This window comes from Suricata suricatta, chromosome 8 (genome assembly GCF_006229205.1).
Source record: "Suricata suricatta isolate VVHF042 chromosome 8, meerkat_22Aug2017_6uvM2_HiC, whole genome shotgun sequence".
NCBI classification, from domain to species: Eukaryota; Metazoa; Chordata; class Mammalia; order Carnivora; family Herpestidae; genus Suricata; species Suricata suricatta.
In genome coordinates this window covers 51,926,875-51,953,986 of record NC_043707.1, presented here as the reverse complement: position 1 = coordinate 51,953,986, position 27,112 = coordinate 51,926,875, and the positions used below count along the sequence as shown (strand labels likewise).

The following is a 27,112-nucleotide window of genomic DNA, read 5'->3' as shown; positions in this document are numbered from 1 at the left end:
TCTTTTCAGCCTGGTTCATCCAAGGCCCCCAGTTTCTAATCTGGTTGGGAAGGATTTATTTTTGGGTCCCTGTAACCTAGCAATGGGCTCACATGACCAGTAGCAGCTGCAGGCTGAATATACCGTTGGCTCCTGGCTCCTGGCAGGGGGTGTAGGCCAGACTGTGGGGGAATAAAGGGAATGGAAAGGCTCTCACCGCTGTTTTCCTCTTCAGCCCCTCAGCCTGGCCCCCAGATGCTGGGCATGGGGGTGGGTGCCTGGGGAGCACACATGGCCAGTGCTGCCACGGGGGATCCGGACAGCCTCGAGCTGCGGCACGGAGGTGCCAGCTGTGAGCCTGCTGTCTGTGTGGGGAGAGCTGGGTGTGCATGTGGATGGAGGGGGTTCAGAGAGGATGCAATGCTGGCCTCCTGGAGGGCAAGCTCGGGCTGGGGAGCAGGCGGTGGAACTGACAGTCCATGTTGTGGGATCTCAGGGACGCCCTTAGTGGATGCTGGAATCCCAGCATTCAGCTTCTTCCCTTTGTTCCCTGTTAAATTGTTAATATCCCTGGGAGAGGGAACACATTAGCTGCTATCAGCGTGAGTGGATTTATCAGCCTCTTTTCTGAGAGCAGGTTTCAACAGAGACAGAGAGAATGGAGGAGGGCAGTGGGAGCCACTAAGCAGGTGAGGAGCTCCTGAGAGGTGCTGTCGGCACGTAGAAGGCATTCAATAGATATTTATTGCGTAGGTAGATGGACGGATGAAAGGTAGACTTGATTTGCCTCCAGGTGTCCTCTTGAGGGAGCAGGAAAGGGCGGGGGGCGGGGGGGCAGGGAGGGTAGGGTGGACGTGACTCTATCAAGTCGTGCTGGTGGACAGGGTGGGTGGGACAGGGCCGCCCCGAGGAGCAAGTCTGGGATGGAGAAATCAGATCTCAGGACCAGGGACCTCACCACAATACCGAGGAGAGGGCTGCCGCTGCCCCAGTGTAACAGGAGCCCATTTCTGGGCATGCGTGCAGCATTGTGGGCCGTGGATTTCTGCTGTGGTTTGTGTGACCACCCATGTCTCCACCTTGGTCTTCCCCCATCCTCCACTGTGCTAAACTCTAAAAGGACGGAGTGGCAGGGTGCAAAGGCGGCAGGTAATGTCAATAGGTATTCCAAACGCTGATTTCCATCATTTAGTGAGATACAGTGTAAGAAATACCTCCCCAGGTCGGGCCCTCGAAAAGTCGGATTGCCACCGCCATCATCCTCACTGCTATTATTATTGTCATCAGCTGCCCCCAGACCAGAACAGGCAGTTTTCTCTCCCTCCCTCCAGACTCCCAAGCCAAAATGGTTTCCAGCAACTGAGAGGATGCCCCAGAGCCCACTGCCTCCTTGGAGCCACCTTTTCTAACACCTCTCTGGGAGGGGCCTCGGGGCCTGGAGACTTTGCCTGCTGGGCACCACACCAGTTGTTTGACTAGCCACGGTGACTGGACCAGCTCCCGCAAGCCTGAAAAGAAGGCTATGTTTGTACTGCAGGCTTCCTATCCCTCTTCGATAAGATAGGGGTGGAGGTGGGGTGTTAAGAATTTTTGCCCATTTTATAGATAGAAAAACTAAGGCACAGATGGTCAACTTACAAGCCAAGGTCTTACTGCCAACCAAGAGAGTAGAGCTCAGCTCGGACCAAGGTTTTCTTCCCAATCCAGTGCTCTTTCTATCATCCTTTTCTGATGAGCCTGAGTCTGCTGTGGTTCTCTCTCAATCCTTCAAAGGGACATTGGCTGGGCCCTGGCCAGAGACATGTGGGTGCTGATTAGGTTTTGCCTGATTGATCCTAGACGGTTTGACTGATCTCAGGCTGATCTTGCCAACGCGTCAGTACGGGGCTTAATAAAACTCATTTTGCTGTCTACAGGTTTACATTTGATGTTTTAGGTTGATGTCCCTGCACTAAGGTAGATGTAGTTTCGTTTTAGGCTGTTTCTTGAAAGGCAGTGGCCACTTCTATGGAATCAGCCCAGAGTCTCAGAGGGGGACATGGAGGAAAGAGTAAATGCTTTGGCTTCAAACAGACCTGGGTTCAAATATTGGCTTTGGAACTTCCTACAGGTATGATCTGGGGAAAGTCACTTAACCTCTGGCCCCCATTTCCTCATCCATAAAAGAAGGGGAATAAAGGCTGCCTCATAGAACTTGTGTGGGGATTGGAGGTGCTGTCTGTAAAGGACCTGGCACTTGTGAGAAAGGGTGGTGGGGATCCTGGAGATCACTGCTTCAGCCCTGGGATGGTTGGGGATGGGGTGGGGTGGGGCTCTTTGCAGTTGACCTGGAGCCTGGGGCAGCCAACTTGCCCTTTCTGGGTTTTCTGGGTAATTCAGTGTTTTTATGGCTCTGTGGGTTGGGTCTGGTAAACAATTCCAAAATTCTCTTTCTTCCCTTTGGAGACAAAAAGGAATTTCTGGATAGGCAAGTCTCAGGGCAGAGGGGTCTGGGGTGGGTTATCCTGTCTGCATTCCTGGTCTAGTCTCATGGCTCTGCCACGTGTGGCTTTAGATAATCTCTTCACCTCTCTGGGCCTCAGAAACATGCTTTGTCCTGTAGGATGTCTTAGAGCTCCACGGTATTAGAATCCTATCCTTGGGTGTCAGTCATATATCTAAGGGAAGTGATCGCTTCTTCATAGTGGGAAAGCATCTCACTTCCAAAGGCTTATCACATGGCCTTGGACCCTCCATGGATAATGTTTCCCAGCTCAGTCCAGTCCTACAAATCCAGACAAACCTGGAACCTTCCTGAGTCCCTGGTGCCTGCTCTATCTTCAGGGAGCAGTGTTGTGGCGGTATCACATGTGGTGGTGGCTCAGGGGGATGTTAGACCCTCCCCATCCCCATGGGTTCTCAGAGCCCACACCAAAGAAATTTGCAATCTGAGAAAACAACAGTGATGTGCTTGTTTGAGGGAGGAATTCAGGGTTAGGACAAGTTCTTTAGCTCGCCCTCAACACTGAATGTCACTCCTAAACTGATCCTTTGACATATTTGGCAGTGGCCAAAGAAGCCAGACCCTGGCACTCTGTACCCACACTGACTGGCCTGCTACAAGAGCATCTTGGTTCTAATGTCACCCAGAAGCATGCAATGTCAGGGCTGGCAGGAGCCTCGGGATCATCTATCCTATGTTCTCTTTGAACAGACAAGAAACCTAAGGCCGGAAATGGGAAGTGACTTGCCCAAGGTCATTAAGTGTCAGAGCCAGGCCTTAAATCTGGATATTCTATGAGCACTGGGTGTTATATGCAAGTGATGAATCACGGAATCTACTCCTGAAGCCAAGAGCACACTGTAGACGCTGTATGTTAGCTAACTTGACAATAAATTGTTTTTTTTTTTAAACCCTGATTTTCTGACGCTGACTACTCTTTATACTTCATCAAGCTGACCAGGAGTATCTCCCCTGCCTACGGTCACCATGCCCACTAGAGTTTTGAGTTGCCAGTCTAGCAACCTGAGAGACGTGAGGGGGATTGGAACCGCCCCTGGGTCTTCCCTGGAGGCACTGGAGCCTGGCACCTTGCTTCAGCAGGGTTCCAAGGGCTCCAAGGGGCTGGGTGGGAAGCAGGAGGCCATTAGGACCCAGAAGCTCGTGGAGCATCTTGCTCTGCCGGCTGCCTCTCACTGCTCACTGCAGTGGTTCAGGCTCCAGCAGCCTTGGAGAAGCATCAGCTGAGAGGAGCTATCACATGGGAGCCGGAGCTGCTCAGCAAAGGTAGGAGTTGCCGACTAGGCCGGGAATGGGGGCCAGTCCGACGGCCTGATGGTGAGAGCTGAGGTACTCTGCAGGAGGGTAGCTCTGTGTCCCAGGGACCAGCCCACCCAGGCCAGCCTACCTTATAGGGGGCAGTTTTGTCAAGGGATGGGCTCCCAGGTAACTCAAAGGCAGTATCTGGGTGTGGGCATATCTGAAGCCTAGAGATGGGGGTTGGTCTCCTGCCAGCAGGAGTACCCACAACCCACAGGCAGACAGGGCTCCCCATCTGTCTTGCTCTGTGTCCTAAGATGGGTACCACACATCCTAGGAATGGGGCCCTTGGCATCTACGCTGACGGATAACTCTGTGTCCTGGGTGTGGGCAACTCCACTGGGGAGAGGTGTGGTCGCACCCTGGAAATCTCCCCTGGCTTAGGAGGGGGCATGCTCTTGTCTGAAGAAAGGCTGGGCTCAGGTCCTTGGGATGGAAGCTCTGTATTTGGGAAACAGGTGCATGCGAATCCCAGCGACACCTCTGTGGCCTTGGGCTCGGCACTTATGCACATCTTGGATCCTGAAACAAGGATATTTGTAACTTGACCGTGCCCTTGCTGGGGGACCAGACTTTGGCCCCTATGGTGGCAAAGCCTGCCAGATACTGAGAGGTCCTGAGGGTAAGGGAGGGCTTGCTGGAAGGAAGCAGTGGGAAGACGGGAGCATGTGAGGAGGCATGATGATGTGAGCTAGGGGTGGAGTGAGGCTCTCTGGGCTTCCCCTCTGACACCGTCATGCACAACCCCCCACCCTAACTCTCCTGTCCATCAGTGAGAGAGGTGCTGGGGAGCAGGAATGTTGGCTCATCTCTTAGGAGGCAAATTGAAATCCTGGTATTTGGGAGTCCGTGTGGAGATACCGGCAAGGCCGAGGGGGCTTTGGCAATGGGAAGTGTCCAATGCCTTCTTGCCTAGGGCTCTATCATGGCTGCACAGTACCCCCTCTATCCCTTGTCTCCACGTGGAAACCAGGTCTGCCTCCCTCAATCTGGGACCCTGGGTGCATCTTGCTGGCAGAGTCTTGGTGCCAGTGCAGACATGGAAGCCTGTCCTTTAGCTCCCAGGGCCTCAGCGCCACATCTTCTGGGCCCTACTCCCAGGTGGAAGGGACGAGGAAGTCCCTGGCCTGGAGAGTAAGGGACAAGGATACCTCCCCTAGCGCTGCTCTCTGCATTTTTTCTGGTAGACTGTCTTGTGGGAGGCTGATATCTCCACTTTTGGGCCCTCTCTTCACCCTCTCTGTAGAGCCTGAGCCTATGTGGCCATTTTAATTGTGAAATGAGCTTTCTGTTATCCCCGGGGAAAGGCATATCTCTAGGCAATTGTCCAAAGTTAGGGCTGCCCCAAGTCCAGGAGCCCAGGTTACCCTTTCCAGAGCAGAGTCCCCTGGCTGGCACAAAGTTATCTACTAAGTGTACTTGGAGCATGTACCAAGGGGCAGGGATTTAACAGATAAGTTTGAGTTTGATAGAATTCACAAAGCTATACTGAGTACTTATTGCATGCATTACTGCAAGGTTGGTGATAATGCCAAAACCCAAGGGTGGTTGTTAGGCTGTAACTATGGAGAGGGAACGGGGCCCATCTGCCTTCCATGGTCTAGTTTATTGCAGTCAGAGAAATGATGTTGTTTTTTTTTTTAAGTTTATTTATTTTGAGAGAGAGAGAGAGAGAGAGAGAGAGAGAGAGAGAGAGAGAGAGAAAAGCAGGGAAAGGGCACAGAGAGGGAGGGAGGGAGAATCCCAGGCAGGCTCTGGACCATTAGTGCAGAGCCTGATGCAGGGCTTGAACTTACAAACTGCGAGATCATGCCCTGACCCAAAGTTGCGACTGAGACACCCAGATGCCACATGATGGGTTTTTAACTCATAGCCCAGGAACTCACAGAGTCATTAAGTGTTGTCAGATATGGGAATTTTGGAGGTTGTCTTCTTCAACCTTCCCATTTTACAGATGAAGAAACCATAATCCAGGACACTTGTGACTTGTCTATGGACAGCCCATCAGACTTGGCATGTCCATAGTTTGCCTCTAATTTGCAAACCTTCACACATTATACTGAGAGACTGTAAGAATAGGATATGGAAATTAAAATAATTTATAATTGCATTATTATTTCAATTATATGCAAACTTAATATGAATAATGGGACACATAAAACATTTGACCTGTCCTTTGATCAGGAGAAATGAGGGATGCTGAGACCCCAAACTTCTTCCTCTCCCAATTTCTTCCAGTTGTCGTCTCTGCTTTATGCAGAGATCACAATCGCAGGGACCTACCCTCTTTCACCTCTGCCCCCTCTCAGAAACCTACTCCTCCCTCCTTACTCTGGACTCTGCTAACAGTCCAGGACCAGGAGGACTCTGGGCCAGAGATCAGAGATCTGGGACCTGAGGGGTGTGAGGTTAGGAGCATTTCCTCTCCTGTCTGCAGGGGCACAGTGGCCTTGAGAAGCTACGGAGTGGGTGAGAAAGGGCAGCTTTCAAGTGACTTGTGCCCTTCTGGCTTTGGGGGCAGGGGAGGCTGGTTGAGCCAACATCCAAGTTTCCTTCCAGCTGGGACATTGTTTTCAATGTTTCTTCTCAACACTCCCCCAAATGGCAACTCTTTGTCTTGGGGGTGGTGGTGTTAAAGCAGACTAAAGAAAGGTCCTTCCCCCTTTCAGGTGATCTCTTCCTAATGATAGACCCAGAACACTGACAGACATTTTTAGAGATGGTTCAAATTCAACAACTATTCATTGAATGCCTACTGCATTCCAGCCACTGTGGGGGGCAGTGTCTAGTGGGCTAGAATTCTGGCCCTGGAGCCCGAGCACTGGGGCTCTGGGTACATACCAAGACCTTGCCACCTTTGGTAAGTTATTTACCCTCTCTAGGCTGTTTCATCAATTGCAAAGTGGGGATAAGAACAAAATCTACCGCATAGGTTGTGTGAGGATTAAAATGAGTTTATTTACATACAATGCTTAGAACAGGGTTTGGCATGTGGAAAGCACTATATAAAGGTTATGCTTTATTGGTAGTATTGTTAAGAAGTCTCACAGGATCCTCCAAACAGTTGTGAAGTAGATATTATTCCCTTCATTTTACAGATGTGTTTGTCAGGAAACGGAAGTTCACAAGAGTCCCAGAATTAGTGATTCCCAGACCTGGGACTGGAAACCAGATCCTGTGTCCCTTCTACTCCCCAGCAGCTCCTGCCATTTGGAGAGACAAGACATCAGGAAATTTACATAAGCAACTTTAAAGCTGGGGCCTGACCCTGGAGCTCAGTGGGACCCTGGGAGAGGGAGACAGAGGATTTAGACTCTCTGGATGATAGTGCCTGAGAGGGGAGAAGGGTATGGAGAACAGAGGAAAGGAAAAGAAAAAAGGAGCCTGAGACCACTCAGAAGGTGGAGTGTTGAGTGAGTGAGGCTCTGGCATCTCTCACGTCCCCTGCTTCTTCGAGTTCGCCAAGGTGGACCAGAGCCACCACCTGCCAGAAAGGAGAGACCCAGCTTCTGAGCCCTCAGTTCCCTATGCACAGTCTGGCCTGGGAGGCTGGCGATAAGAGCCTGCCCAGGAGGCCCCAGCAGGAGGTGCCCTCCCTCTCCATCCCCACACACTAAATTGGGAAGTCTGGGCCTGGGCTGGCCATCCCAGGGTCACTGGACTAGGATGGGGGATGGGCCTGTGACAGGAGGTGCCCTGGGTGTCCTCTTCCGGCCCCATGGAGTCCTCTCCCATCCCCCAGTCATCAGGGAACTCTTCCACTCTGGGGAGGGTCCCTCAAACGCCAGGTCCCTCTACTGCCAGTGGGGTCCCAGAGGTGGGGCTGCGGGACGTGGCCTCAGAATCCGTGGCCCTGTTCTTCATGCTCCTGCTGGACTTGATCGCTGTGGCTGGCAACGCCGCCGTGATGGCCGTCATTGCCAAGACACCGGCCCTTCGCAAATTCGTCTTCGTCTTCCACCTGTGCCTGGTGGACCTGTTGGCCGCCCTGACCCTCATGCCCCTGGCCATGCTCTCCAGCTCTGCCCTCTTTGACCATGACCTCTTCGGGGAGGTCGCCTGCCGCCTCTACTTGTTCTTGAGTGTGTGCTTCGTTAGCCTGGCCATCCTCTCGGTGTCGGCGATCAACGTGGAGCGCTACTATTACGTCGTCCACCCCATGCGCTATGAGGTGCGCATGACGCTGGGGCTGGTGGCCTCTGTGCTGGTGGGGGTGTGGGTGAAAGCCTTGGCCATGGCTTCTGTGCCAGTTTTGGGAAGGGTCTCCCGGGACGAGGGAGCTCCCAGCATCCCCCCAGGCTGCTCACTCCAATGGAGCCGCAGTGCCTACTGCCAGCTTTTCGTGGTAGTCTTTGCTGTCCTTTACTTCCTGCTGCCTCTGCTCCTCATCCTTGTGGTTTACTGCAGCATGTTCCGAGTAGCCCGAGTGGCTGCCATGCAGCACGGACCGCTGCCCACGTGGATGGAGACGCCCCGGCAACGCTCCGAGTCTCTCAGCAGCCGCTCCACTATGGTCACCAGCTCAGGGGCCCCCCAGACCACCCCGCACCGGACGTTCGGGGGAGGGAAGGCTGCAGTGGTCCTCCTGGCTGTGGGGGGCCAGTTCCTGCTCTGTTGGTTGCCCTACTTTTCCTTCCACCTCTACGTGGCCCTGAGTGCTCAGCCCATTTCGACTGGGCAGGTGGAGAATGTGGTGACGTGGATCGGCTACTTCTGCTTCACTTCCAACCCCTTCTTTTATGGATGTCTCAACCGGCAAATCCGGGGGGAGCTCAGCAAGCAGTTTGTCTGCTTCTTCAAGTCGGCTCCGGAGGAGGAGCTGCGGCTACCCAGCCGCGAGGGCTCCATTGAGGAAAACTTCCTGCAGTTCCTTCAGGGTACTGGCTGTCCCGCCGAGTCCTGGGTTTCCCGGCCCATACCCAGCCCCAAGCAGGAGCGACCAGCTGTGGACTTTCGAATTCCAGGCCAGATAGCTGAGGAGACCTCGGAGTTCCTGGAGCAACAACTCACCAGCGACATCATCATGTCGGACAGCTACCTCCAGCCGGCCCCCTCGCCTCGACTGGAATCCTGACGGGCTCCTGGACATTTGGAGGGAGACAGGGCTGGGGCTGCTGATGACTGAAGGAATGTCTTGTGGGATCACCTTTTCCCGGCTAGCAGGGGCTGGGGCTTGGGTCTCTGCACACAGCTTTTGCTTAGTTTTTCTGGGTCAGGAACAATGCCAACAGGATGAACGTGTGGCAGAAGCCTTGGACATGGCTATGATCCTTGACTCCTGGGGGAGGGAACCTGGTGAGATGGTAATGAGAATAAACAGTCACAAAGGTGAGATAATGCCTTTCAACCAGTGAACTTAAGCACACCTCAGGAAGCAGGGAAACTCTCTAAGGGTAGGAGTTGGAGGATATAGAGCACCAGGCCAGGTTTGGAGTTATCCTGGCGATCCTTTAGGATATTTCACTTTCCAGGGTAATTGTCCAGGGCAGTAACTGCACCCAGGCAAGGTAAGAAAATGACCTGTGTCTTCTCCTTTCCTTGCTAGGTTTAAAAAGAACGAACTAAAGTACAGCTAAATGTTTTCATTTGAGTTAATGGATCTTTTTCTAGTTTAGACCTGAGGGCCAGCTGGATATATATGTATTCCTTTCCTGAGTTTGGCCAGAAGCAAGGGGAAATAGCAGTCCGGGTACAGGGAGGAGAAGGCAGGAAAGCTGACTGCAGCTCTCTCCCACCCTTGAGGAACAGCCCTTCTATTCTTCTGTCTCTCCCCTGCACAAGGGAGATCAAGCTTGGGGCTTAATCTCAGCAAAGGCAAGGATACGGCAGGATGGCTCTTTCTCCCCATTTTTTAGAATGAAGAAGTGGAAAGATTGGGAGTTGGGTGGCTGAAGGTGGGTGGGGGTTAGCAGTTGAGTGGCTAAGATGGTAGGATACAGAAAGGCCAGATAATCACCTTGACCCAAAAAAACTGTAAATCTTTTTTTTTCCTTTCTAGGATTGGCCTCCCTGATCTCTCTCCTCAAGGCAGTGACCCACCTCCAGCCCCTTGGACAATCGTACAAGAGACTAAGGTTGGGAATGGGAAGGGTGGGGTTTCCACGGTCCATTAAATGCCTCCCTACTCCCATTCATCGCTCTCAAAATTAGTTTCAGTAACAAAGACTCAAATCTCTCTCCTACCTGCAGTCCTGGGTTGGAGAGAGGGCGTGAGAATTGGGTTCAGCTGTTCACTGATTGAGACCATAGGAACTTGTAGGTTGGTATTGGTGGTGGTATTTTCAAAGGAGGGGGAGTAGTTACAAATTGAACAGGACACCCATCTGGGACTACCTGTCCATCCACTTCCCTCTGTTGAATCAAGTGACATTAAAGGATTGAGGCAGGACCAGAGGGTGGTTTGATCTGTATTTGAACAAATTTCTGGCTCGTTGAACATTAAAGGGTAAGATGGGCTGGTGGGAGTGGAATAGCCTCCCCCTTTGAACGGCCAATAAATAATTTTTAATATAAAAAGTTATACTGATACAACATTTCCTATTTCAGTCCAATTCAGTACATAATAGTTGAATACCCAGTATTCGCTGGGACCCACAGAGTCACTGCCTTTGAGGAGTTCATAGTCTAATTTGATCAGGCACCTTGTATTTTTACAGAGCATTTATATCTGGTAAAGCACTAAAGAATTTTGAGAAATATATTAAAGAATATATTGGAGTTCAGTCCATCGCAGCAAAATACTTACATGGAAACTTCCTGTGGACTGTGGAAAGTGTGAGGGTTGTAAATGAAACCCTAGTTGAGGGAAATAATTTATTTACTGAAACTGAGTAATCTCCCTTTAGATCTAGGAAAATTTACAAGTGTCTGTCTTCCTACTACCAGACTTAACTCTAGTCTAAGACCCATTATACTGAGGAAATCCTTTAGGTAATATATATACCAAGGAGAATCTTTTGTGATTGAAAAACAAGTTCTCCTTGTTATCCTTCCTTTTAAGATAAACCCATTAAGGGAGGAACCTCATTTCTAGATAACAGGAAAAAACCTCTTCTTCAAACATCATTGATCAGCTAGTAGGCCCTAAGCATTGCCAGCAGATGGCACTGTGAGTCCAGTGGAAACAGGAAAGGTCCATGTTGGGAGGGGGCGACTGTGGGGAGAGGGAATGGGGAGAGGGAGGACAGGAAACATTGCCTGGCAGCCATTTTGTTAATTTATTTTGCCTTTTCCTTTGACTTTACCCTCCAACCCTTCCTTCGCATATATCAAAAGAGAAAATTTTAAGTACAAGGATATCTCTAATTCAGGCTGAAATTTCCTGACACTGTGATCTCACTGGCATTTATTACAGAATTTGACATATGCTGGTTCATTTGCCATTTATTTTTCCCTGTCTGAGTGGATCATAAAGGAAATAAAAATTTCTCTTCTATTATGCTGAGAATTCTCCCAAAAATTTCTGCCATGACCACCTTCCAGTTGTTTTCTAGTCACCAGGATGGCTTGGTAAAGTTTGCTATGTAATCAATCCCTGGCTGTTCAAGCCGCTCCTGGACCAAATTTGACTTCTCTAGCCTGCTCCAGAATCAGCAGGTTGACACAACCTCCCCGGCAGTTGCTTTTCCTGCACCCCGATGGTGTTGGGGTGACCCTCAACCCTAAATGAAAACCTGTCATCAGGTCTCTCCAAGTAACACCTTCTAGTGGCATGGTAGAAAAGGGGTGAATTTGGAGGCAGACATCTACTTACTCACTGTGTGAACTTGGGAAAGATGCTTAATTTCTCTGAGCCTATTTCTTCATCTGTAAAAATGGGGGTAACATCACCTACCTCACAGGGTTGTTGTGAGGATTAAAAGAGATGACCATGTGGAAGCACCTAGCCATACCTGGCAAATAGGTACTCAATAAATATTGGTTTTTCTTCCCTTTCCTCTTGCCCTATTCCCCCATAAGTATTGATTATGGGAAAGCCATCCTTTTTATTCTCACAGTCATTTGGGAGTGAGTAGAAGGCTTTTCAAACTTTGAGAAACTGGCATTACTAAATTATAGTGGATGAGGCTGTTCATTGTGGCTCTCAGGAAATCCCCCCATAGAGATCTTTCTGTTGGGGCCTTATGTTCTAAGGCTTAAATTCTATTAAGGAAATAGTTTTTAATCCCAGGGGAAGGTTTGGGGACTATAAGAGTTCTTCTCCTCTCTAGAATGTATGAGGCTATTTGTGCAGCTATTTGGCAGTAAGGGTGATTTGGAGCCACTTTCACGGTAGTACCCAGAATTAGGAGTGAAAGGACTAAGTCTCCGGCTTTTATAGTGGATTTATTTTTAGGTGATCAGAGAGCCGAGAGACAAATCCACTAGAACTTCCCTTTGTGTGTGATACTACAACAGGAAATTTTAGTAGGAGATTCGCAGGATGCACTGGTTTGTTTTGGGGTATGGCCCTGAGGCTAACGAATTTTGGTAGAAGTCCGAAGCCCCTTAACGCAGGATCATCTATCAGCGCTAAAACTGGTTTATACTGGAGAAAGGCGGCATGGAAATTTTTTGGAGGAACTACACGCTTACCTTTCAGGTAACAGGATATCTTAGCGATTTCAAGTGGCCTTTTGCCAACTTAGTCGCTTGGCAACTCGTAGCTAACGGCACAAGGACCAAGGTACATTTTGAGAGCAGGAAGGGGGGTGGGCGAAAGGAGAGCAGAAAGGGATCGCTAAGATCCCAGGCACCGTCGGTCTTACAGATCTCAGATGTGAAGCGTGGCCGGGCCCCAGGCTCTGCAGTTTGTTCCCATCCTGTAGTCGGGCTGAGACAACCCTGGCAGAGAAAGTGTCCTACACCTGGGAAGGGGCTCCGGGTCTCCTCAGTCAGAGATCAAAGGGGCTTTCTGGCCAGTGAGAAATTCCCAGCAGAAATTCCGGCGCGGGCTGTGGACTCTTATTGGGACCGTCCCCGCCTCCGATCCAAAACCTGCCGTGTGACCTTAGGAGGGTGCCGCGAACGGGAGAAGCCAGTACCTGGCTTTCCTACATTTATCCAAATCAGGCAGCCGAAAAGGAGAAGAGGCACTAAGGTCCAGGGCGTACCGGGAGCTCGATCAGACCTGGCTACTCCGCGGAAAATCCGCTCTGCCTCACCCGCCCTCTCCCCGTACTTCCGCTTTCCGATGCTCCTCCTCTACCCCAGCTGGACGGGTTTGAGCAGTAACCGCCGCGGGGCGTTGCCGGAAGTGTCGTAACGCCGGATATCCGGTTTCTTCGGGCGCCCAGGGAGCTGACGGAGAGGGCCGCCGCCCAGCAGTAGACGCTGTCTCAGCGAGCCGAGCGGCAGTCTCCGCGGTGTGTGAGTGAGCCCGGGCTCTGTCCCCTCTCCCGCCGCCGCCATGGGCTGCACGTTGAGCGCCGAAGACAAGGCGGCGGTGGAGCGGAGCAAGATGATCGACCGCAACTTGCGGGAGGACGGGGAGAAAGCGGCCAAGGAAGTGAAGCTGCTGCTACTCGGTGAGCGGCCGAGGGCGGGGCTGGCCGGGTGAACGGGAGGGCCTAGGCACTGGGGAGCCTTGAGGAGGGTCTAGCTCGGCCCCCGGAAAGGAGCCCGAAGGGATCTGGAGGCGTGACGGCCGTGGGGCGGGGTGTTTGGTGGCTGAAGCTATGGAGGGCGTGATGAGGGGGTGGGGCTTGGAGTTGTAGGAATTAGGCTGGAGGGAGGGTGTGACTCCTTGCTGGAATTGCGTTTAGTGAAGAGAGCTTGGAGAGTGGGGCAGTAGGACATTGAGACCTGTGTTAGGAATATGGGAAAGGCTCATAAAGGAAGGGCTGATCTTAGGGAAGGTTTTGCAGAGGGTTGGAGTGTGTTCTTAGCAACAAGGACGTGATAGAGCTTGTTGGGCTTGTAGAATGGCTTATGAGTTAGGAGCATGGTGATAACTTTGACAGGATGCGGTTGGGGTGCTTGAATGATTAAAAAGAGGGGCAGGGACAGAGTGGTCACATAAGGACCCTTTCATTGATTAGCGAGTGGACATTTTGAACTGTTGGTAGGGTGAGGGAACCTTGGATTATCCAGGAACGTGAAGATGTGTGGTTGAGAAAAAATGGTAAATTCTCAGATATAAAGGAAGAGGCCTTGGGTACAGAGGCTGTCTATATTTTTCCACCCATTTTTACTCTCTTAACGTTTTATAACTCCTTCCTTTGTTATTATAAAGGGGGAGGTGGTGTGAGCTGAGGAAATTTAAGGACTGGCTTGTTTGAGGTTTGTGGCACAAGATACAGTGGACAGTAGATTACATACTTGGGAGTTGCTGAATAGTTGCTAGGGATGACGTGCAGCGGGAATGGAGTTATCTTAGGATAAATTATGGAATTGGACACACTGTAAAAACTGTGACAAACTTCTGGTGAACTGTGTTATCTTTTTTGGTTTCTTCAAACTAAAAATATTGGCTTCAGAAAATTATTGTTTATTTTACTAACATTCGTTTTGAGCAGTTTGTAGGTATAGTGGGACGCATTTTGCTCAGCATGATTAGTTTAAACATTTGGGAGACTGGCTTCTAGAGACTCAGTAAATCATGTACCCTGGCATTAGCTTACCGATAAGCCACAATTCCTTTACTATTAATATTTTCTCCAAATCTTTTAGAGAAGAGTAAGTAGGAGCAATGGTTTCTGTAAGCAATAGAACTTTTTAAAACAATTGATTTTTGAGAAGCAGCAGTCACTTTACGAGAATTGCCAGATTTTCATGGTGTAAAACTCCAGAGGATAGAATGCACTCATAACCCAAGACATATTTTGTACTCTAGGATGTGCTGGGTGCCCGTGATAGTCTCTTGATGTTAATGTATTTAATGGTGTAGATTTCAGAGGCCCTGGGAACAGCTGTTTGGATCTAGGGGGAAAGTAATGCATTGGAGCCTGAGTTTTTGGTTTGACTATCTGACCTTTCATAACACATGAATTCAAACTGTAGTTCTAGACTGCCACTTTCTGTAGAACAGGTACTTTGTACGGATGAGCATTGTCCGTGGCACATAGTAGGTGCTCTTTAAATATTTGCTCTTAACTAGCATGAACCAGCTAATGTTGGACATTGCTCTTTGGGCTTTTTTAGATGTTTATAAATCATTATACTCAAGGCATTAATGTTGTCCATATTGATTGATTGGTTATGAAATTAAAGGTCTATTTATAAGTTTTGATTTACATTGGCCATCAGAGATCCCCTTAGGACATTAGCCTAGAGTAATACAGTTGTTAACTGTGAGGCTTTCTTCCAGAGGCAGGATTTGGCAGGCAGAATTTAGGCAAGCAAATGTCTGGAAAAATCTTTGTTCAGAACTTTATAAATAGTGCATTTAATTAAAAACAACATTAAATACATGATGACTTAGGGAACTTCAAAAGCAGTAAGTAAAAATCAAAGTACTAAAACATTTGCTTTTAATTTTTTATCAATCTCATTGTTTTAAGTAAGATTTTTTTTTATATTCTTGAGCAAGTTAAATCAACAAATTTAAATAGGTTGCAGACACAGATGCTCTTGCTTGAACCATATCATTATGCACAGAAGTTAAAGTTATCTCTTTTCTGTCAGCAGAATGCACTCATCACAGTATGCAGATACCTTTATTTTTTATTTTTAGTTTTTGCTGTAGAATACCTCTTGATGTAGTCATTTTTACTTCATCACTGTGAAACTGTCAAACTTAATCTAAGTTGAGATATATTTACTTAACCTTTGTATCTCCTGGCACATAATATGTGTTCTTATTGTATTTTCTACTTGGAGGGATGCAGTTTAGAGTAGTGATTAACAACCAGGGCTATGAACTCAAATTGTTTCAAATCCTGATTCCCATTTCCCAGCTGTAACCTTGGGAAAGTTACTTACTCAATCTCTCTGCCTCTGTTTCCTCATCTTTGAAATGGAGAAAATAGAGCTACTTCATAGTGCTGCTGTGAGGATTAACTATAATAATAATGTAAAGTGAAACAGTCTGGCACATAGGATTAGCTCAGTGAATACTAGCTATTATTTATTATTTATTTTTAAAAGCTTTTTTAGAGGGAGCATGAGTGTGGAAGAGAGGCAGCGGGAGAGATCATCTCAAGATGATCAGCCTGGAGCCCACCAATGTGGGCCTTGTATCCCTGGAACTGAAATCATGACCTGGCCAAGATCAAGAGTCAGATGCTTAACCAACTGAGCCACCCAGGCACCCTTAGCTATTATTGTTATTATTAAATAAAAAAGAATGTTACAGGTTATAGATGCTGTAGAAATTCAAATTAAGAAGCTGGTGTGGGCCGAATTAGGAATACTTCAGTGGAAGTACTTACTTCAGTGAAAGGAATACTTCAATGTTAAAATTTTTTCTTTACCTTTGATTTGAATTTGCTTTAGGTGTGTTATTGGGAAGATCTTGATAATGCCAAATTAATCATAATATTCGGTGGGAAGACAAAATTATGTTATGCAAAGCTTACATATGCAGAGTACAGTGCATAGGATGGCACAAAAGTGTGCTGTTTGTAAATTTTTTAAATAATTTTGAAACTTTAAATCATTTTCATAACTTTAAAATTTTACAACAGTTGAAATGATATTTGAACATTTTTAGTATGATTTCCGCTGCAAACTTTGGAAACATGGCAGATGAAAATACTTTATGTGGAAGGCTTATGCCAATTAGTATTTAATATCATCTATAATACTTTGTATCTTATTTTTCATGTTGTAATTTTATGATCTAAAGAAAATATACATTCTTTTCACCAAGCCCCTCCACCTTATCTTAGTAAGCTTACAAATACCATTTTTAGTGTGGCATCATGTCAAAAAAGTTGGGAAGCATTAGTATAAGAATGGATAAGAACACTGCTTCCCGTCACTCCGAACTGAATTCAGCCCTCACTTTCATTTCCTAGTTGTGAGACCCAGAGCGTATAACTTAACCGTGTGAATCTTGTTTTCCACATATAAGAGGTGGGGATGATGATGCCTGTTTCATAATACGCAGTAAGGTAATATATGTAAAATGCTTAGTAAACAAGTATTCAGTATTGGTAACTTCTGTTTTTTATGATAATGTCTGTGAAAGATTATCATTTTAGCTACTTCTTTCAAGGGTGTTTCAGACAGGTAATTTGATTTTTTTCAAATAATATGCTCTTTTCAGAGGTCTTCAAGAAATTTTAATAAGTAACACTCTTGTGGTAAAAGGAATTAAGTATTATCATGTAGTTTTGTAAGTTATTGAATGATACTTGTATTATCTTTAGGTTTTTATTTCTTGATAGTTCCCTTAGCAGATCTTGAGAAAATAGTATTATACCAAATGAGATTAATACTTTGTTCTTTAGGATTTTGCTGGGGGTGGTATGGCAAAAATTAAATTGCATGCAGAGTATTGGAATCCTCTAATTCACTTAAACCTTATGCAATTTATTATTCACATTTAAATACCTGCATTCACTGGCTAAATATGCTTATTATTGAAAATAAGTGGGTTTTTGATGATTAGAGATTTATAATACTGAACTTCTCCTTTAATTTAGCTTACACTACTTAATTTGAATTTCCATAGCACCTATAATCTGTAGCATTCATTTTGCCTTAATAATAACAGTAATACTTCTATTGTTTCATTAAATTCTCATAGGATAATGTTCTTTATAATGTTTGCCATTTTTTTGGCATGAGATTCATAGACCATTATTACGTTTCTTGTGAGGATGCATCTTATGTCTGGACCAAAAAAAAAAAAAAAAAGAAAGAAACTGGCATAAAATATAGGAAGTCACATTTCAAAAATAGGTTAGTTTTTTTATTAGCACTTTTTTGTGTCTCTTGTGTCTTTTATTTAAATGCATTTATCACTTCTTCAGTCTGAAAATATGGTCCTTTCAGGAATTACAATATTGTAATCTTCCCAAAGTATGCTAATTCTGAAGTATGTACAGAGATAATCATAAGAGTGGGGTCTTAGTACTTAAGAGATTTGACAAGGCATGTAACTTTTGAATCATTGCTGCAACTACCCATGCTGCCTTCTTACATTTAGTTTAGTTTTTATTGGAGAATGGGGCTTGTCAGGGAAAGTGAGGAGGAAAAGATACTGTAAGTACTTAGGAACTAGAATATTAGCAGTAAAGTTCAAAAAATAGAAATATGGGTCTCATAAGAAGTGTATAGAGCAGTAGACACTAAATTGGTTCAGATAACTGAAGTTTGTTTTAAAACTTGTTTTCTAGTCAGAAGAAAGTAGACTAGCACTAATAAGATAGTTCTCCCATGTAGTGTAGGGTTAAAGAACAAAGATACTGGAAATTGGGGATTCACTGTAATCTCTGAGCTTCATTTTCCTTTTTCTGTACAGTGAGGTCCAATCACAAGGTTTCTTGTCTGTGATGTTAAAATTATCAGCCAGATGAAACATTTTAGCAAGTTATAAAGAGGGCTGTTTTTGTTGTTATTTCTCTTATTCTTGAGTTTGAAATTAGTTTAACATAATAAAGCTGTTTAGGAAGATAGTTAAAATGGCATAAATTCATAAAGTGCCCGCATTGTAAATTTTCAAGAGAAAATAAGGAAAAGCATTGTGATGATTGATTTCCCTTCCAATTTTAATTGTCTTCATTTTGGTAAAATTCTTTTTCAGTGTTTAGCAAGTTAGAGTTATCTTTAAGGCTTTATCTGCCTGGGCTATTCTGTTACCTGCTTGGCAGTCATCTGTATCATATTGTGATTCAAGCTGCTTGAACTGAGGAACACTGTGTTAGGATCACTGTTTAATTGTCCCAGTTTTTATACAGCGCTCTATGTAAATGAAATATCCTATTTTTTATGTCTTCCTGTTATTAAGTTGTAACAGAAATGAATATATCTAATACGAACCAAACAAAGAGCCAGAAAGACCAAATTTGTTTGACTTGTACCTAATAGCGTGGTGATCTTAGAAATAAGCTTCAGGAGGCTATAGTCTTTACACATAGATTTCTTTTGATTTTCAAGTTAGAAGATACTTAAAAGTTTAAGAGATTTGTTAAGGGCTAGTGGAGACGTTAGTGTGCTCATTGTTCTGTTACTGTTTTGCTGTTATGGGCCTCTTTTTGTCACCAAGTCTAATTCACAAATGGGTAAATGTTTTTAATATTTATACAAAAAGACTGAGTTTTTTGGATGGTGTTAATGTTTTGTATCTCAAAAAATTTTTGTTGCTTAACTTTGAAGTAGATACTCAAAATTTTTTTAGTTGCTCATATAAATCTACAGCTGTACAGTCAAAGGTAGCTCACCATGATTAAAAACATACACTCTGTATTTAAATTGTGCTTGTGTCTTTTACTTATGTGGTCTGCTATTAACACTTATTACTCTCATGATGTAGGGACCACTTAAATCAGACTTTTTTTTTTTGATGTTTGTTTATTTTTGAGAGAGAGAGAGTGTACTCGAGTGAGCAGGGGAGGGGCAGAGAGAGAAGGAGACAGAGGATCTGAAGCAGGCTCTGCTCTGATAGCGGGCTTGAACTCACGAATGTGGGGCTCAAACTCAGAGAGATTGAGATCACTCACTCTAATGTGATCTGAGCTGAAGACAGCTACTAAAGTGACTGAGCCACCCAGCTGCCCCTAAATCATACTTTTTAAAAATTAATTAGCAAGGTAGCTTGATTCTTTTTATCTTATAATTTCTTGTAATGGCTGGATTTAAAACATTTATTTTAATGTTTGTTTATTTTTGAGAGAGAGAGCGCGAGAGCGAGCATGAGTGGGGTAGGGTCAGAGACAGATGGAGACACAGAATCTGAAGCAGGCTCTAGGCTCTGAGCTATCAGCGCAGAGCCCAGCACGGGGCTCATCCCCTCAATCCTTGAGATCATGATCTGGGCCAAAGTCAGACGCTCAACTGACTGAGCCACCTAGGCGCCGCCCCAGTGGTTGGATTTTAAAATTAAATAGTATTCCATTGAACTCTAAGAACTTACTATGGCAGTGTTATACTGTATTTGGATTTCTGTTTTAGTCATATATTGATATCCCTAGTTTTTATATTTTTTAATTAAATACGTAGTGTCATATGGAAATGGATTTTGCCCAGGACCTTGGAAATTATGTTTTATGGGTTACTGTAAATTACAGAAGGATTATTTTAAAGTGACACACTTTTGATAGAACATTTCCCCCTCTATTTCCTGAAGATAGAACATCAGAATCATTAACTTCAAAACAGGGTTCTGTTTGATGTAATGATACAATCACTGTCATGATTTTCACAGATAATGTAGTTCTGATGTATGTGTTAGGATAGTGCAGTCCTGAACTTTCCATGGAAGTTATTTCAATGTTAGAGTATTTTTGAAAATAAACATTGAATTATTTCAGTTTATTATTAAAAAAATTTTTTTAATGTTTTTTAAATTTATTTTTGAGAGACCGAGACAGTGCAAGTGAGCAGGGGAGGGTGAGAGAGAGAGGGAGACACAGAATCCGAAGCTATTAGCATAGCACCTGCCGGGGCTCAAACCCATGAATCGTGAGATCATGACCTGAGCCAAAGCTGGTGGATGCTTAACCGACTGAGCCACCCAGGCGCCCCAAATTATTTCAGTTTAAAGATACCAGTCTCTTAGGCCATTTTTCAACATTCCTAAATCCACATATAATTTTGTTTCATATCGGGTTGTAAAAAAACGAATGTTCTTCTCTTCCTTCCTCTGCTTCTGAGAAGTGTGTTTCTTATCCTTTTATTTACTTTTTTATTGTGGTTGTTACTAAAATCCGCATTCACGTCCTCATTAATATTTGTACTTTTTTTTGGTAAATTTTCATTTCCTTTACTACTCATGAGGTTGTGCAGCCTTTCTTAGATTTGTGGTCATTCGTTTTCTTGAATGAATTTTTCCTTTGTCCATTTTTTTATTGGATGGCTTGCTTTTCTCATTGATTTGTAGTCATTTCTTATATATTTTAGATCACCTGCTTTTTTGTTCATTATAGGTATTGCAGATTTTTCATTCCCAATTTGTGACTAGTGTTTACTTTCTGTTGATTTTTCATGTTTTTTCCAGAAGTTATTAATTTTAATATGTGTATTTTTTTTGAATTTTTCTAGACGACTTAAACGTTTTTTTAATAAACTTTTTCTTTTGGAATAATGTCATGTTTTATTAAAAAATTTTTTTCGGGCGGCGCCTAGGTGGCTCAGTCTGTTAAGTGTCCGTCTTCGGTTCAGGTCATGATCTCACAGTACTTGGGTTCGAGCCCTGAGTCAGGCTCTGTGCTGACAGCTCAGAGCCTGGAGTCTGCTTCAGATTCTGTGTCTCCCCTTCTCTCTGTCCCTCCTCTGTTTGCACTGTCTCTCTGTGTCTTTCAAAAATAAAAAACATTAAAAAAACCCCAAAACCCCTTTTTTTTGTTGTTTATTTTTGAGAGAGTGTGAGCCTGGGAAGGCCAGAGAGCGAGTGAGACACAGAATCTGAAGCAGGCTCCAGGCTCTGAACTGTCAGCACCGAGCCTGACTCTGGGCTCAAATTCAAGGACTGAGAGATCATGATCTGAACTGAAGTCAAATATTTAACCGATTGAGCCACCCAGATGCCCCAGAATAATGTCTCATTTATAGGAAAGTTGCAGAGGTAGTAACTAGAGTTCCTGTATACTCTTTACCTAGTTCCCCTTAATATTCACATCTTAGATACCTGTGGTATGTTGGTCAACAATGCACAGTATTGGCACACAGTAGTGCACAGTATTGGTGCATTAATGTTAACTACATACTTTTTTGGATTACATCAGTTTTTCCACTCATGCTCTTTTTCTGCTCCAGGATCTAATCTAGGACACTGCATGTATTTAGTCAAGGCTGCTTTTTATTGAACTTTTTGGTTTTCAGTGTTGCAGTGTCCAGAGGAGACTCATTTATGAACTTACTTTTAATTAGGTATCTCAGATCATATTTTATGTGCACAGGTACTTTTTTAGATAAATGAGAAACAGAACTCTTAAGCAGTTAAAGTTGCGGAGATATACAAGTAAACCATAGTAATGTATGTGAAATGTGGTTACAGAAGGAGTAACCAATTTGGGGAGGAGGAGAAAGAAACACGCGAGGGAAGTCTTCTTTAGAGGAGGTGACATTTGAGATGAACCTTGAAGGATAAATAGGAGCTTTTAAGGCAAAGACTAGAAGGAAGTGCATTCACGTAGAGCGGAGTAGTATGTACAAAGACTCAGAAACATGAGTGAGCAACTAGATAGATCTGCCTGGGACGAAGGGTTGGTGTAGGAGGAGTGTGGGAGATAAGGCTGGAAAGGTGTGCAAGAGATTTGGAGAATGTTGCTTTTAAATTTTAAGAGTCTCATGCTCTACCGACTGAGCTAGCCGGGCGCTGCTTTTAAATTTTAATAGCTGTCTTTTAAGCCATATTTTTATTTTATAGATAGAGGTAAATATAGATATAATTTTGAGGGAAATCATCTAGGGACTTTGCCTTCTCCTCCTCCTCCTTGTTAACTGCCTTTTTTGCCATTCCACTGCTATTCATGCTGTAACAAAAGGTTAGTAAAAGTAAATATGTATATGAACTCCAAACTTTTGAGTTTTGACTTTCAGCATTGGTGAACATTTATATGGTAAAGGGAATCCTTGTGATCTGACAACTCAGTTCATAATATTTGGTATGTATGAATTTTTAAAATGTGGCACTTACATTTGATTAAATAGATGTGTAGGAAACTGCCATGTGCTGCCATCAATGTTTAGACTTAAGTAGGAGATGATTCTAACACTTCTAAATGTAAAATTTTGGGATATGTGGGTTTTAATGAATGGATGTGGTATTCCAGTTAACTTTGGAGGACATCACTACATATAAAAAATTATTTAGGACAAAAATGAGTATTTTACATTTCTGTCTTACAAGAAAATTTTAAGGCAGAGCTAGAAAGAAATACACTTTTGCAAAAATAGTCTTCAGTCATGTCATATGTACATACCATATAATTTAGCATCAGCACCAAAATGACTATTTGTTGCTCTGCTTTTAAAGAAATAAAAGGAAATTTACTCACATAGGTCCAAAATCAGAACGTTGAGACAGAGGATAATCCTCCCTCCTTGCTTACAAATGACTGCTCCCTTAAGCATTCTTTTTATATTCCACAAAAGTAGATTGATTGGCCAGCTGCCCAAAGGGGACACATGATCTGTAGTAACACTCGAGTTACCATTTTCATATTCCCAAGTGATAACATTTTGGAGAGAGCTACATGGCTAAGTGAGCTGCCTCTCACTGCCCCTTCCCCCCACCCCTCTTAATCTAGGATTTCACACATTGTGATCTTGTAGTTTAGGGTGACTTTTTCTGTATCCTCTAGTGCAGATTCCTTCGATAATCTGATTGGTCCTACTCATCTTTTGGAGCTAGGTCACACAGGGTGTAGGCCCTTTGTCAGCCTGTGTCCGGGTGATTCCTACGTGATCCAATCACAGAGAGGGGACTGGCTCAGGCCTTGCAGGCAATTGCCTACTGAGGAAGCAAGGTAGGGATATCCCTAGGGGCAGGTGCATATTCTGAAATTATGTCTAACATGTCAGTTTAGTTTTGTCAAAAACTTCTTAAGTGTGCTTTAACCCTTTTCGGTTGTTTGTATGTGATTGCTTCCTAGAAAAATCTTTGGTTATTGGTATGTGATTGCTTCCTAGAAAAAATCTTTCCCAGAAGGGACCTATCATCTCTGTCCCAATCACAATTTACTGTCATCTTTTACCTTTAAGATATTCATTCATTCATTCACTGAACAAATATTTGATACTATGTTTCATGCGCTCTTTTAGGTGTTGGGACACAGGATGTTCAGGACAGATAGCAGTTATTTCACTGAAGTAGATGGTGGGTGCAAGGGAGCTGGGATAGTGTTTGAGAGTAAGGTTTCGGGGGAAGTAAGAAGAATAGAAGGCTTGTGAGTGAGTCCAGATTTATTGTCAGGTATAGTTGTGGGGTGAGAGTTGAAGGCCTAGCCAGGCATGGGTGTGGGGCTTTGTAAAGATAGCAGAGGAATGGAAATCTTCTGTTAACTGCCCACATTGAAAATTCCATCCATTGCAGCTGGCATTTACAAAATGTGATTAGGCAACTACTGAATCTCACAGAAACTCAAGCCATTCATCCCACACCTATTATGTGCCTACTCTGTCCTAGATGCGGGGGGAGGGTAGAAACACAAAAAGAAGGTACTGTTTTGTGCTTTCTAGGAGTGTGTTTTTGAGTTTAGGATTAATGGAGTCCTAAACATGTACAAACCCAAGCAATTACAATAGTTTGACCAAGTATTAGTGTTAATGTGTTTGACCCTAAGCTGTAGGGCCACATTGAGCCTTGTCCAGTGTCCTTAAGGGAGATGTATAAGGATGTGGAAGGGTTTTCAGATCCTACTAGAGTTTCATTACCATTTTAATCAAAATCAAGAAAACCAATTAACAGTTTATGAAAAGCAAGGAGATTAGGAGTTGGAAAGACAATCAAATAATTTTTTTTAGAGTAGCCAGACCTGGCTAAAGATAAGGAGGTGAAGTGGCTGGGAAGGATAGTTTTGGACTGAGTTTTGGAAATTAACCTTTGGGACTCATGCCGAAAGGGCAGAATCTGTGTCAGCCATTGGAGTGGGATTAAGAACTCTGTGGAGAGGGAATGGAGAAGGCTTCAGCAAAGAGCTGAAGTTTGAGTTGAGTAAGGTTTTCAAGGGAGTTCATGCTTAGAGGCATGGCATACTTGGAGGGACAGTGGGCTGGGCGAAGTGATTATTCTGATATTTTAGGTTATGGAAACTTGCTAATTTCACAAGAAAAAGAGATCTAACTTTTCCATGAGACCATACATTCCTTTTTGTATTTGAAGTGTCAGTGTCAACCAGTTCCAGACACATTCAAGAGACGTGTTTGTTTAAAAAAAAAAAAAAAAAGAATGAGTAGCAATCTTTATTTGCTCCATAATCTTTTTCCCATCTGTAATTCTGCTAACCTTTTACTGGTTCGGGAGCAACTGGTTTTTGCATTAAGTGTGGCACGTTCAAAAGCATTTTGAATGAAATGTCATTTTTAACCTTAATCTGAATTTTCACTTTGTTAGTTACTTATGCCTGTCAATAAAGAGAAATCAGTGGGAGCAGTAGATAAGTTTATTACTGGAAATAGCATCGACTGTGCTGCTGTGATCTTTAGTTAGAGGTATTCATATTTTTTGTTTTTGTTTTGTTTTTTAAAGAATAGCAGTCTAACTTGAATATTCTGTTAGCTCGAGACTGTGTAATTATAGAATACCCTCAAGCACAAATATAGAAGGTCAGGTGCCAGATAACTCTTCCTTCCTTACATTGGTGCACTCTAATTCTTTCTACTCTTTGTTTAGTCTTGATCAAGAGTGGGTGATTGGAGAGCATGCTGATCACTGTATTATGGCAGCTACTTTGAATGGTTGGTTAATAGGAAGATGTGGGTCTATGGTTAGATTTGAAGTCTGTGTGTCAGAAGTAGATTTTTTTAAAATACTTTTTCTTTTATGTATTTATTTTTTAAATAGTTTATTGTCAAATTGGTTTCCATATGACACCCAGTGCTCTTCCCCACAAGTGTCCTCCTTCATTACCACCACCTACCTTCTCCCTCCCCCTCCCCCTTCAACCTTCGGTTCCCTTTTCAGTATTCACTAGTCTCTCAGGTTTTGTGTTCCTCTCTTTCCCCAACTCTCTTTCCCTCTTCCCCTCCCCGTGGTCCTCCATTAGGTTTCTCCTGTTCTCCTGCTAGACCTATGAATGCAAACATATGGTATCTGTCCTTTTCCACCTGACTTATTTCACAGAAGTAGAATTTTAATCTGCTTTTAGCATTATAATAATTGTAGTCATAGAATGTTAGAGTGCAATCTAGGCCAAAGCCCTTCACATTTTATATATAAGGAGACAGACATTGTGAAGTTAAGTGACTTGCCCAAGGTCAGACAGCTAGTCATTATAGAGCTAGAACTAAAATCTACTCTTCCACTGAATTTATTACTACATGGTATCATGGACAAAAAATATCTATTTAAGTGAAGTTAGAAAAGTCAAATAGATTTGCTGGTCAAGCTTTCACCCTACCATGGGAGGAAGGCTGTCTATGTACGATCTAATCATATGCTCCCATGTGTCTGATAAGGGGTGGAGGGGAGGGCATGAGTGGGCTGTAGAAAGACCAAGAAGAGTATCTTGGTCTAGCACTGGCTGGAGGGTTGTCTAAAAGTAGTTCCATATTGGGACTTAGCTCTGCAGACCTCTAGAAAGGGGGCCACACCCTACCTAAAATGCTGAACTTCCAGAAGTTCAGGATTTCTCCACAGAAACAAGTATTTAAAAGGAAAAGGAAATGTTTCAGTTGCCACTGGAATAACCACTAGTACCCACGATAATGGTACAAGACATTGAGGAACATTCAAGGAAAAGATGTAAGAAGTGCAGATGGGTGAGAAGTGTGGGAGAAGAGGTAGTTAGGAGCATCTAGGGGCTGAAGATATATTTCAAGAAGAGAGTGTTTTTGTTCCTCATGGTAGGGTGGAGAAAATGATTAATGCTTTGACATAGTTTGCTGTGGCATTTAGGTTCTAAGTTGTGGTTTTAGTGTGTGAATCCAGACTCCAGCTGGGGTTTTATTATTGTGAAACAGCTGCTAAGCAGTTATACCATTTCTGCTGGGATTTTGAACCAACATACAATATCTAGGGAGTTTTTATTTATTTTTTTAAATTAAATTTAAAAAGTTTTTTAATGTTTTTATTTATTATTGAGAGACAGAAAGAGACAGAGGATGAGCATGGGGGGGGCGGGGGGGGGACACAGAATTTAAAAGAGGCTCCAGGCTCTGAGCTGTCAGCACAGAGCCTGTCATGGGGCTCCAACTCACAAACTGTGTGTGAGATCCTGACCTGAGCGAAGTCAGACACTTAACCGACTGCACCACCCAGGCACCTCCAGGGAGTTTTTATTAAACTTTTGGGGACTTAATATTACTTGGTAGTATTCCAAACTGTGAAAACAGCATTAATGAGTAATAGCTGGTTAACATTTATTGAATATCTGCTATGTGCCAGGTACTGTCTGAGCATGTCCTGTTGACCCTTGTTTTACAGATTAGGAAATTCATTGTGCCTGAAGGCACAGAAATATAAAAGAGTGTAATATACTCCTGTACCTTCCTTGGACTGGCTTTAAGTTTTCTTTTAATCAAAATGAAAGAGAACAAAGAGAAGACATTGAGTGACAGTGTTTTTTGAGTATCAGCCATCTTTTA

General features: G+C 44.2%; 2 protein-coding genes and 1 long non-coding RNA gene across 5 annotated transcripts in view; 2 read left to right on the top strand and 1 right to left on the bottom strand.

The window, feature by feature from the left end:
* Positions 1–3,674: 3,674 nt before the first annotated feature.
* GPR61 (G protein-coupled receptor 61) lies at positions 3,675–10,936 on the top strand. Of its 3 annotated transcripts, none has more exons than XR_003911531.1 (3): positions 3,675–3,745; positions 6,877–9,106; positions 9,777–10,936. XR_003911531.1 is itself a non-coding variant. In XM_029946159.1 (2 exons), exon 2 carries the CDS (start codon positions 7,497–7,499, stop codon positions 8,850–8,852), a length of 1,356 nt encoding a protein of 451 aa, XP_029802019.1. In that variant the 5' UTR covers positions 3,675–3,745; positions 6,877–7,496; the 3' UTR covers positions 8,853–9,762. The 3 variants fall into 3 exon arrangements, 1 of the variants encoding a protein (XP_029802019.1); XR_003911530.1 differs by having other exon boundaries at positions 6,877–9,285; XM_029946159.1 differs by lacking the exon at positions 9,777–10,936 and having other exon boundaries at positions 6,877–9,762.
* Positions 6,712–12,783, bottom strand: LOC115297941. Its single transcript, XR_003911532.1, has 2 exons — positions 12,353–12,783; positions 6,712–9,070 (listed from the first exon to the last, which is right to left on the bottom strand). It is a non-coding gene; the product is annotated as an uncharacterized LOC115297941 (long non-coding RNA).
* Positions 12,784–13,025: 242 nt separating this feature from the next.
* Positions 13,026–27,112, top strand: part of GNAI3 (G protein subunit alpha i3) — a 39,913-nt gene continuing 25,826 nt past the window's right edge. The window contains exon 1 of the mRNA XM_029946160.1: positions 13,026–13,284. Coding sequence (XP_029802020.1) covers positions 13,167–13,284 — 118 coding nt within the window. The 5' untranslated portion in view covers positions 13,026–13,166. The remainder of the gene's footprint in view (positions 13,285–27,112) is intronic.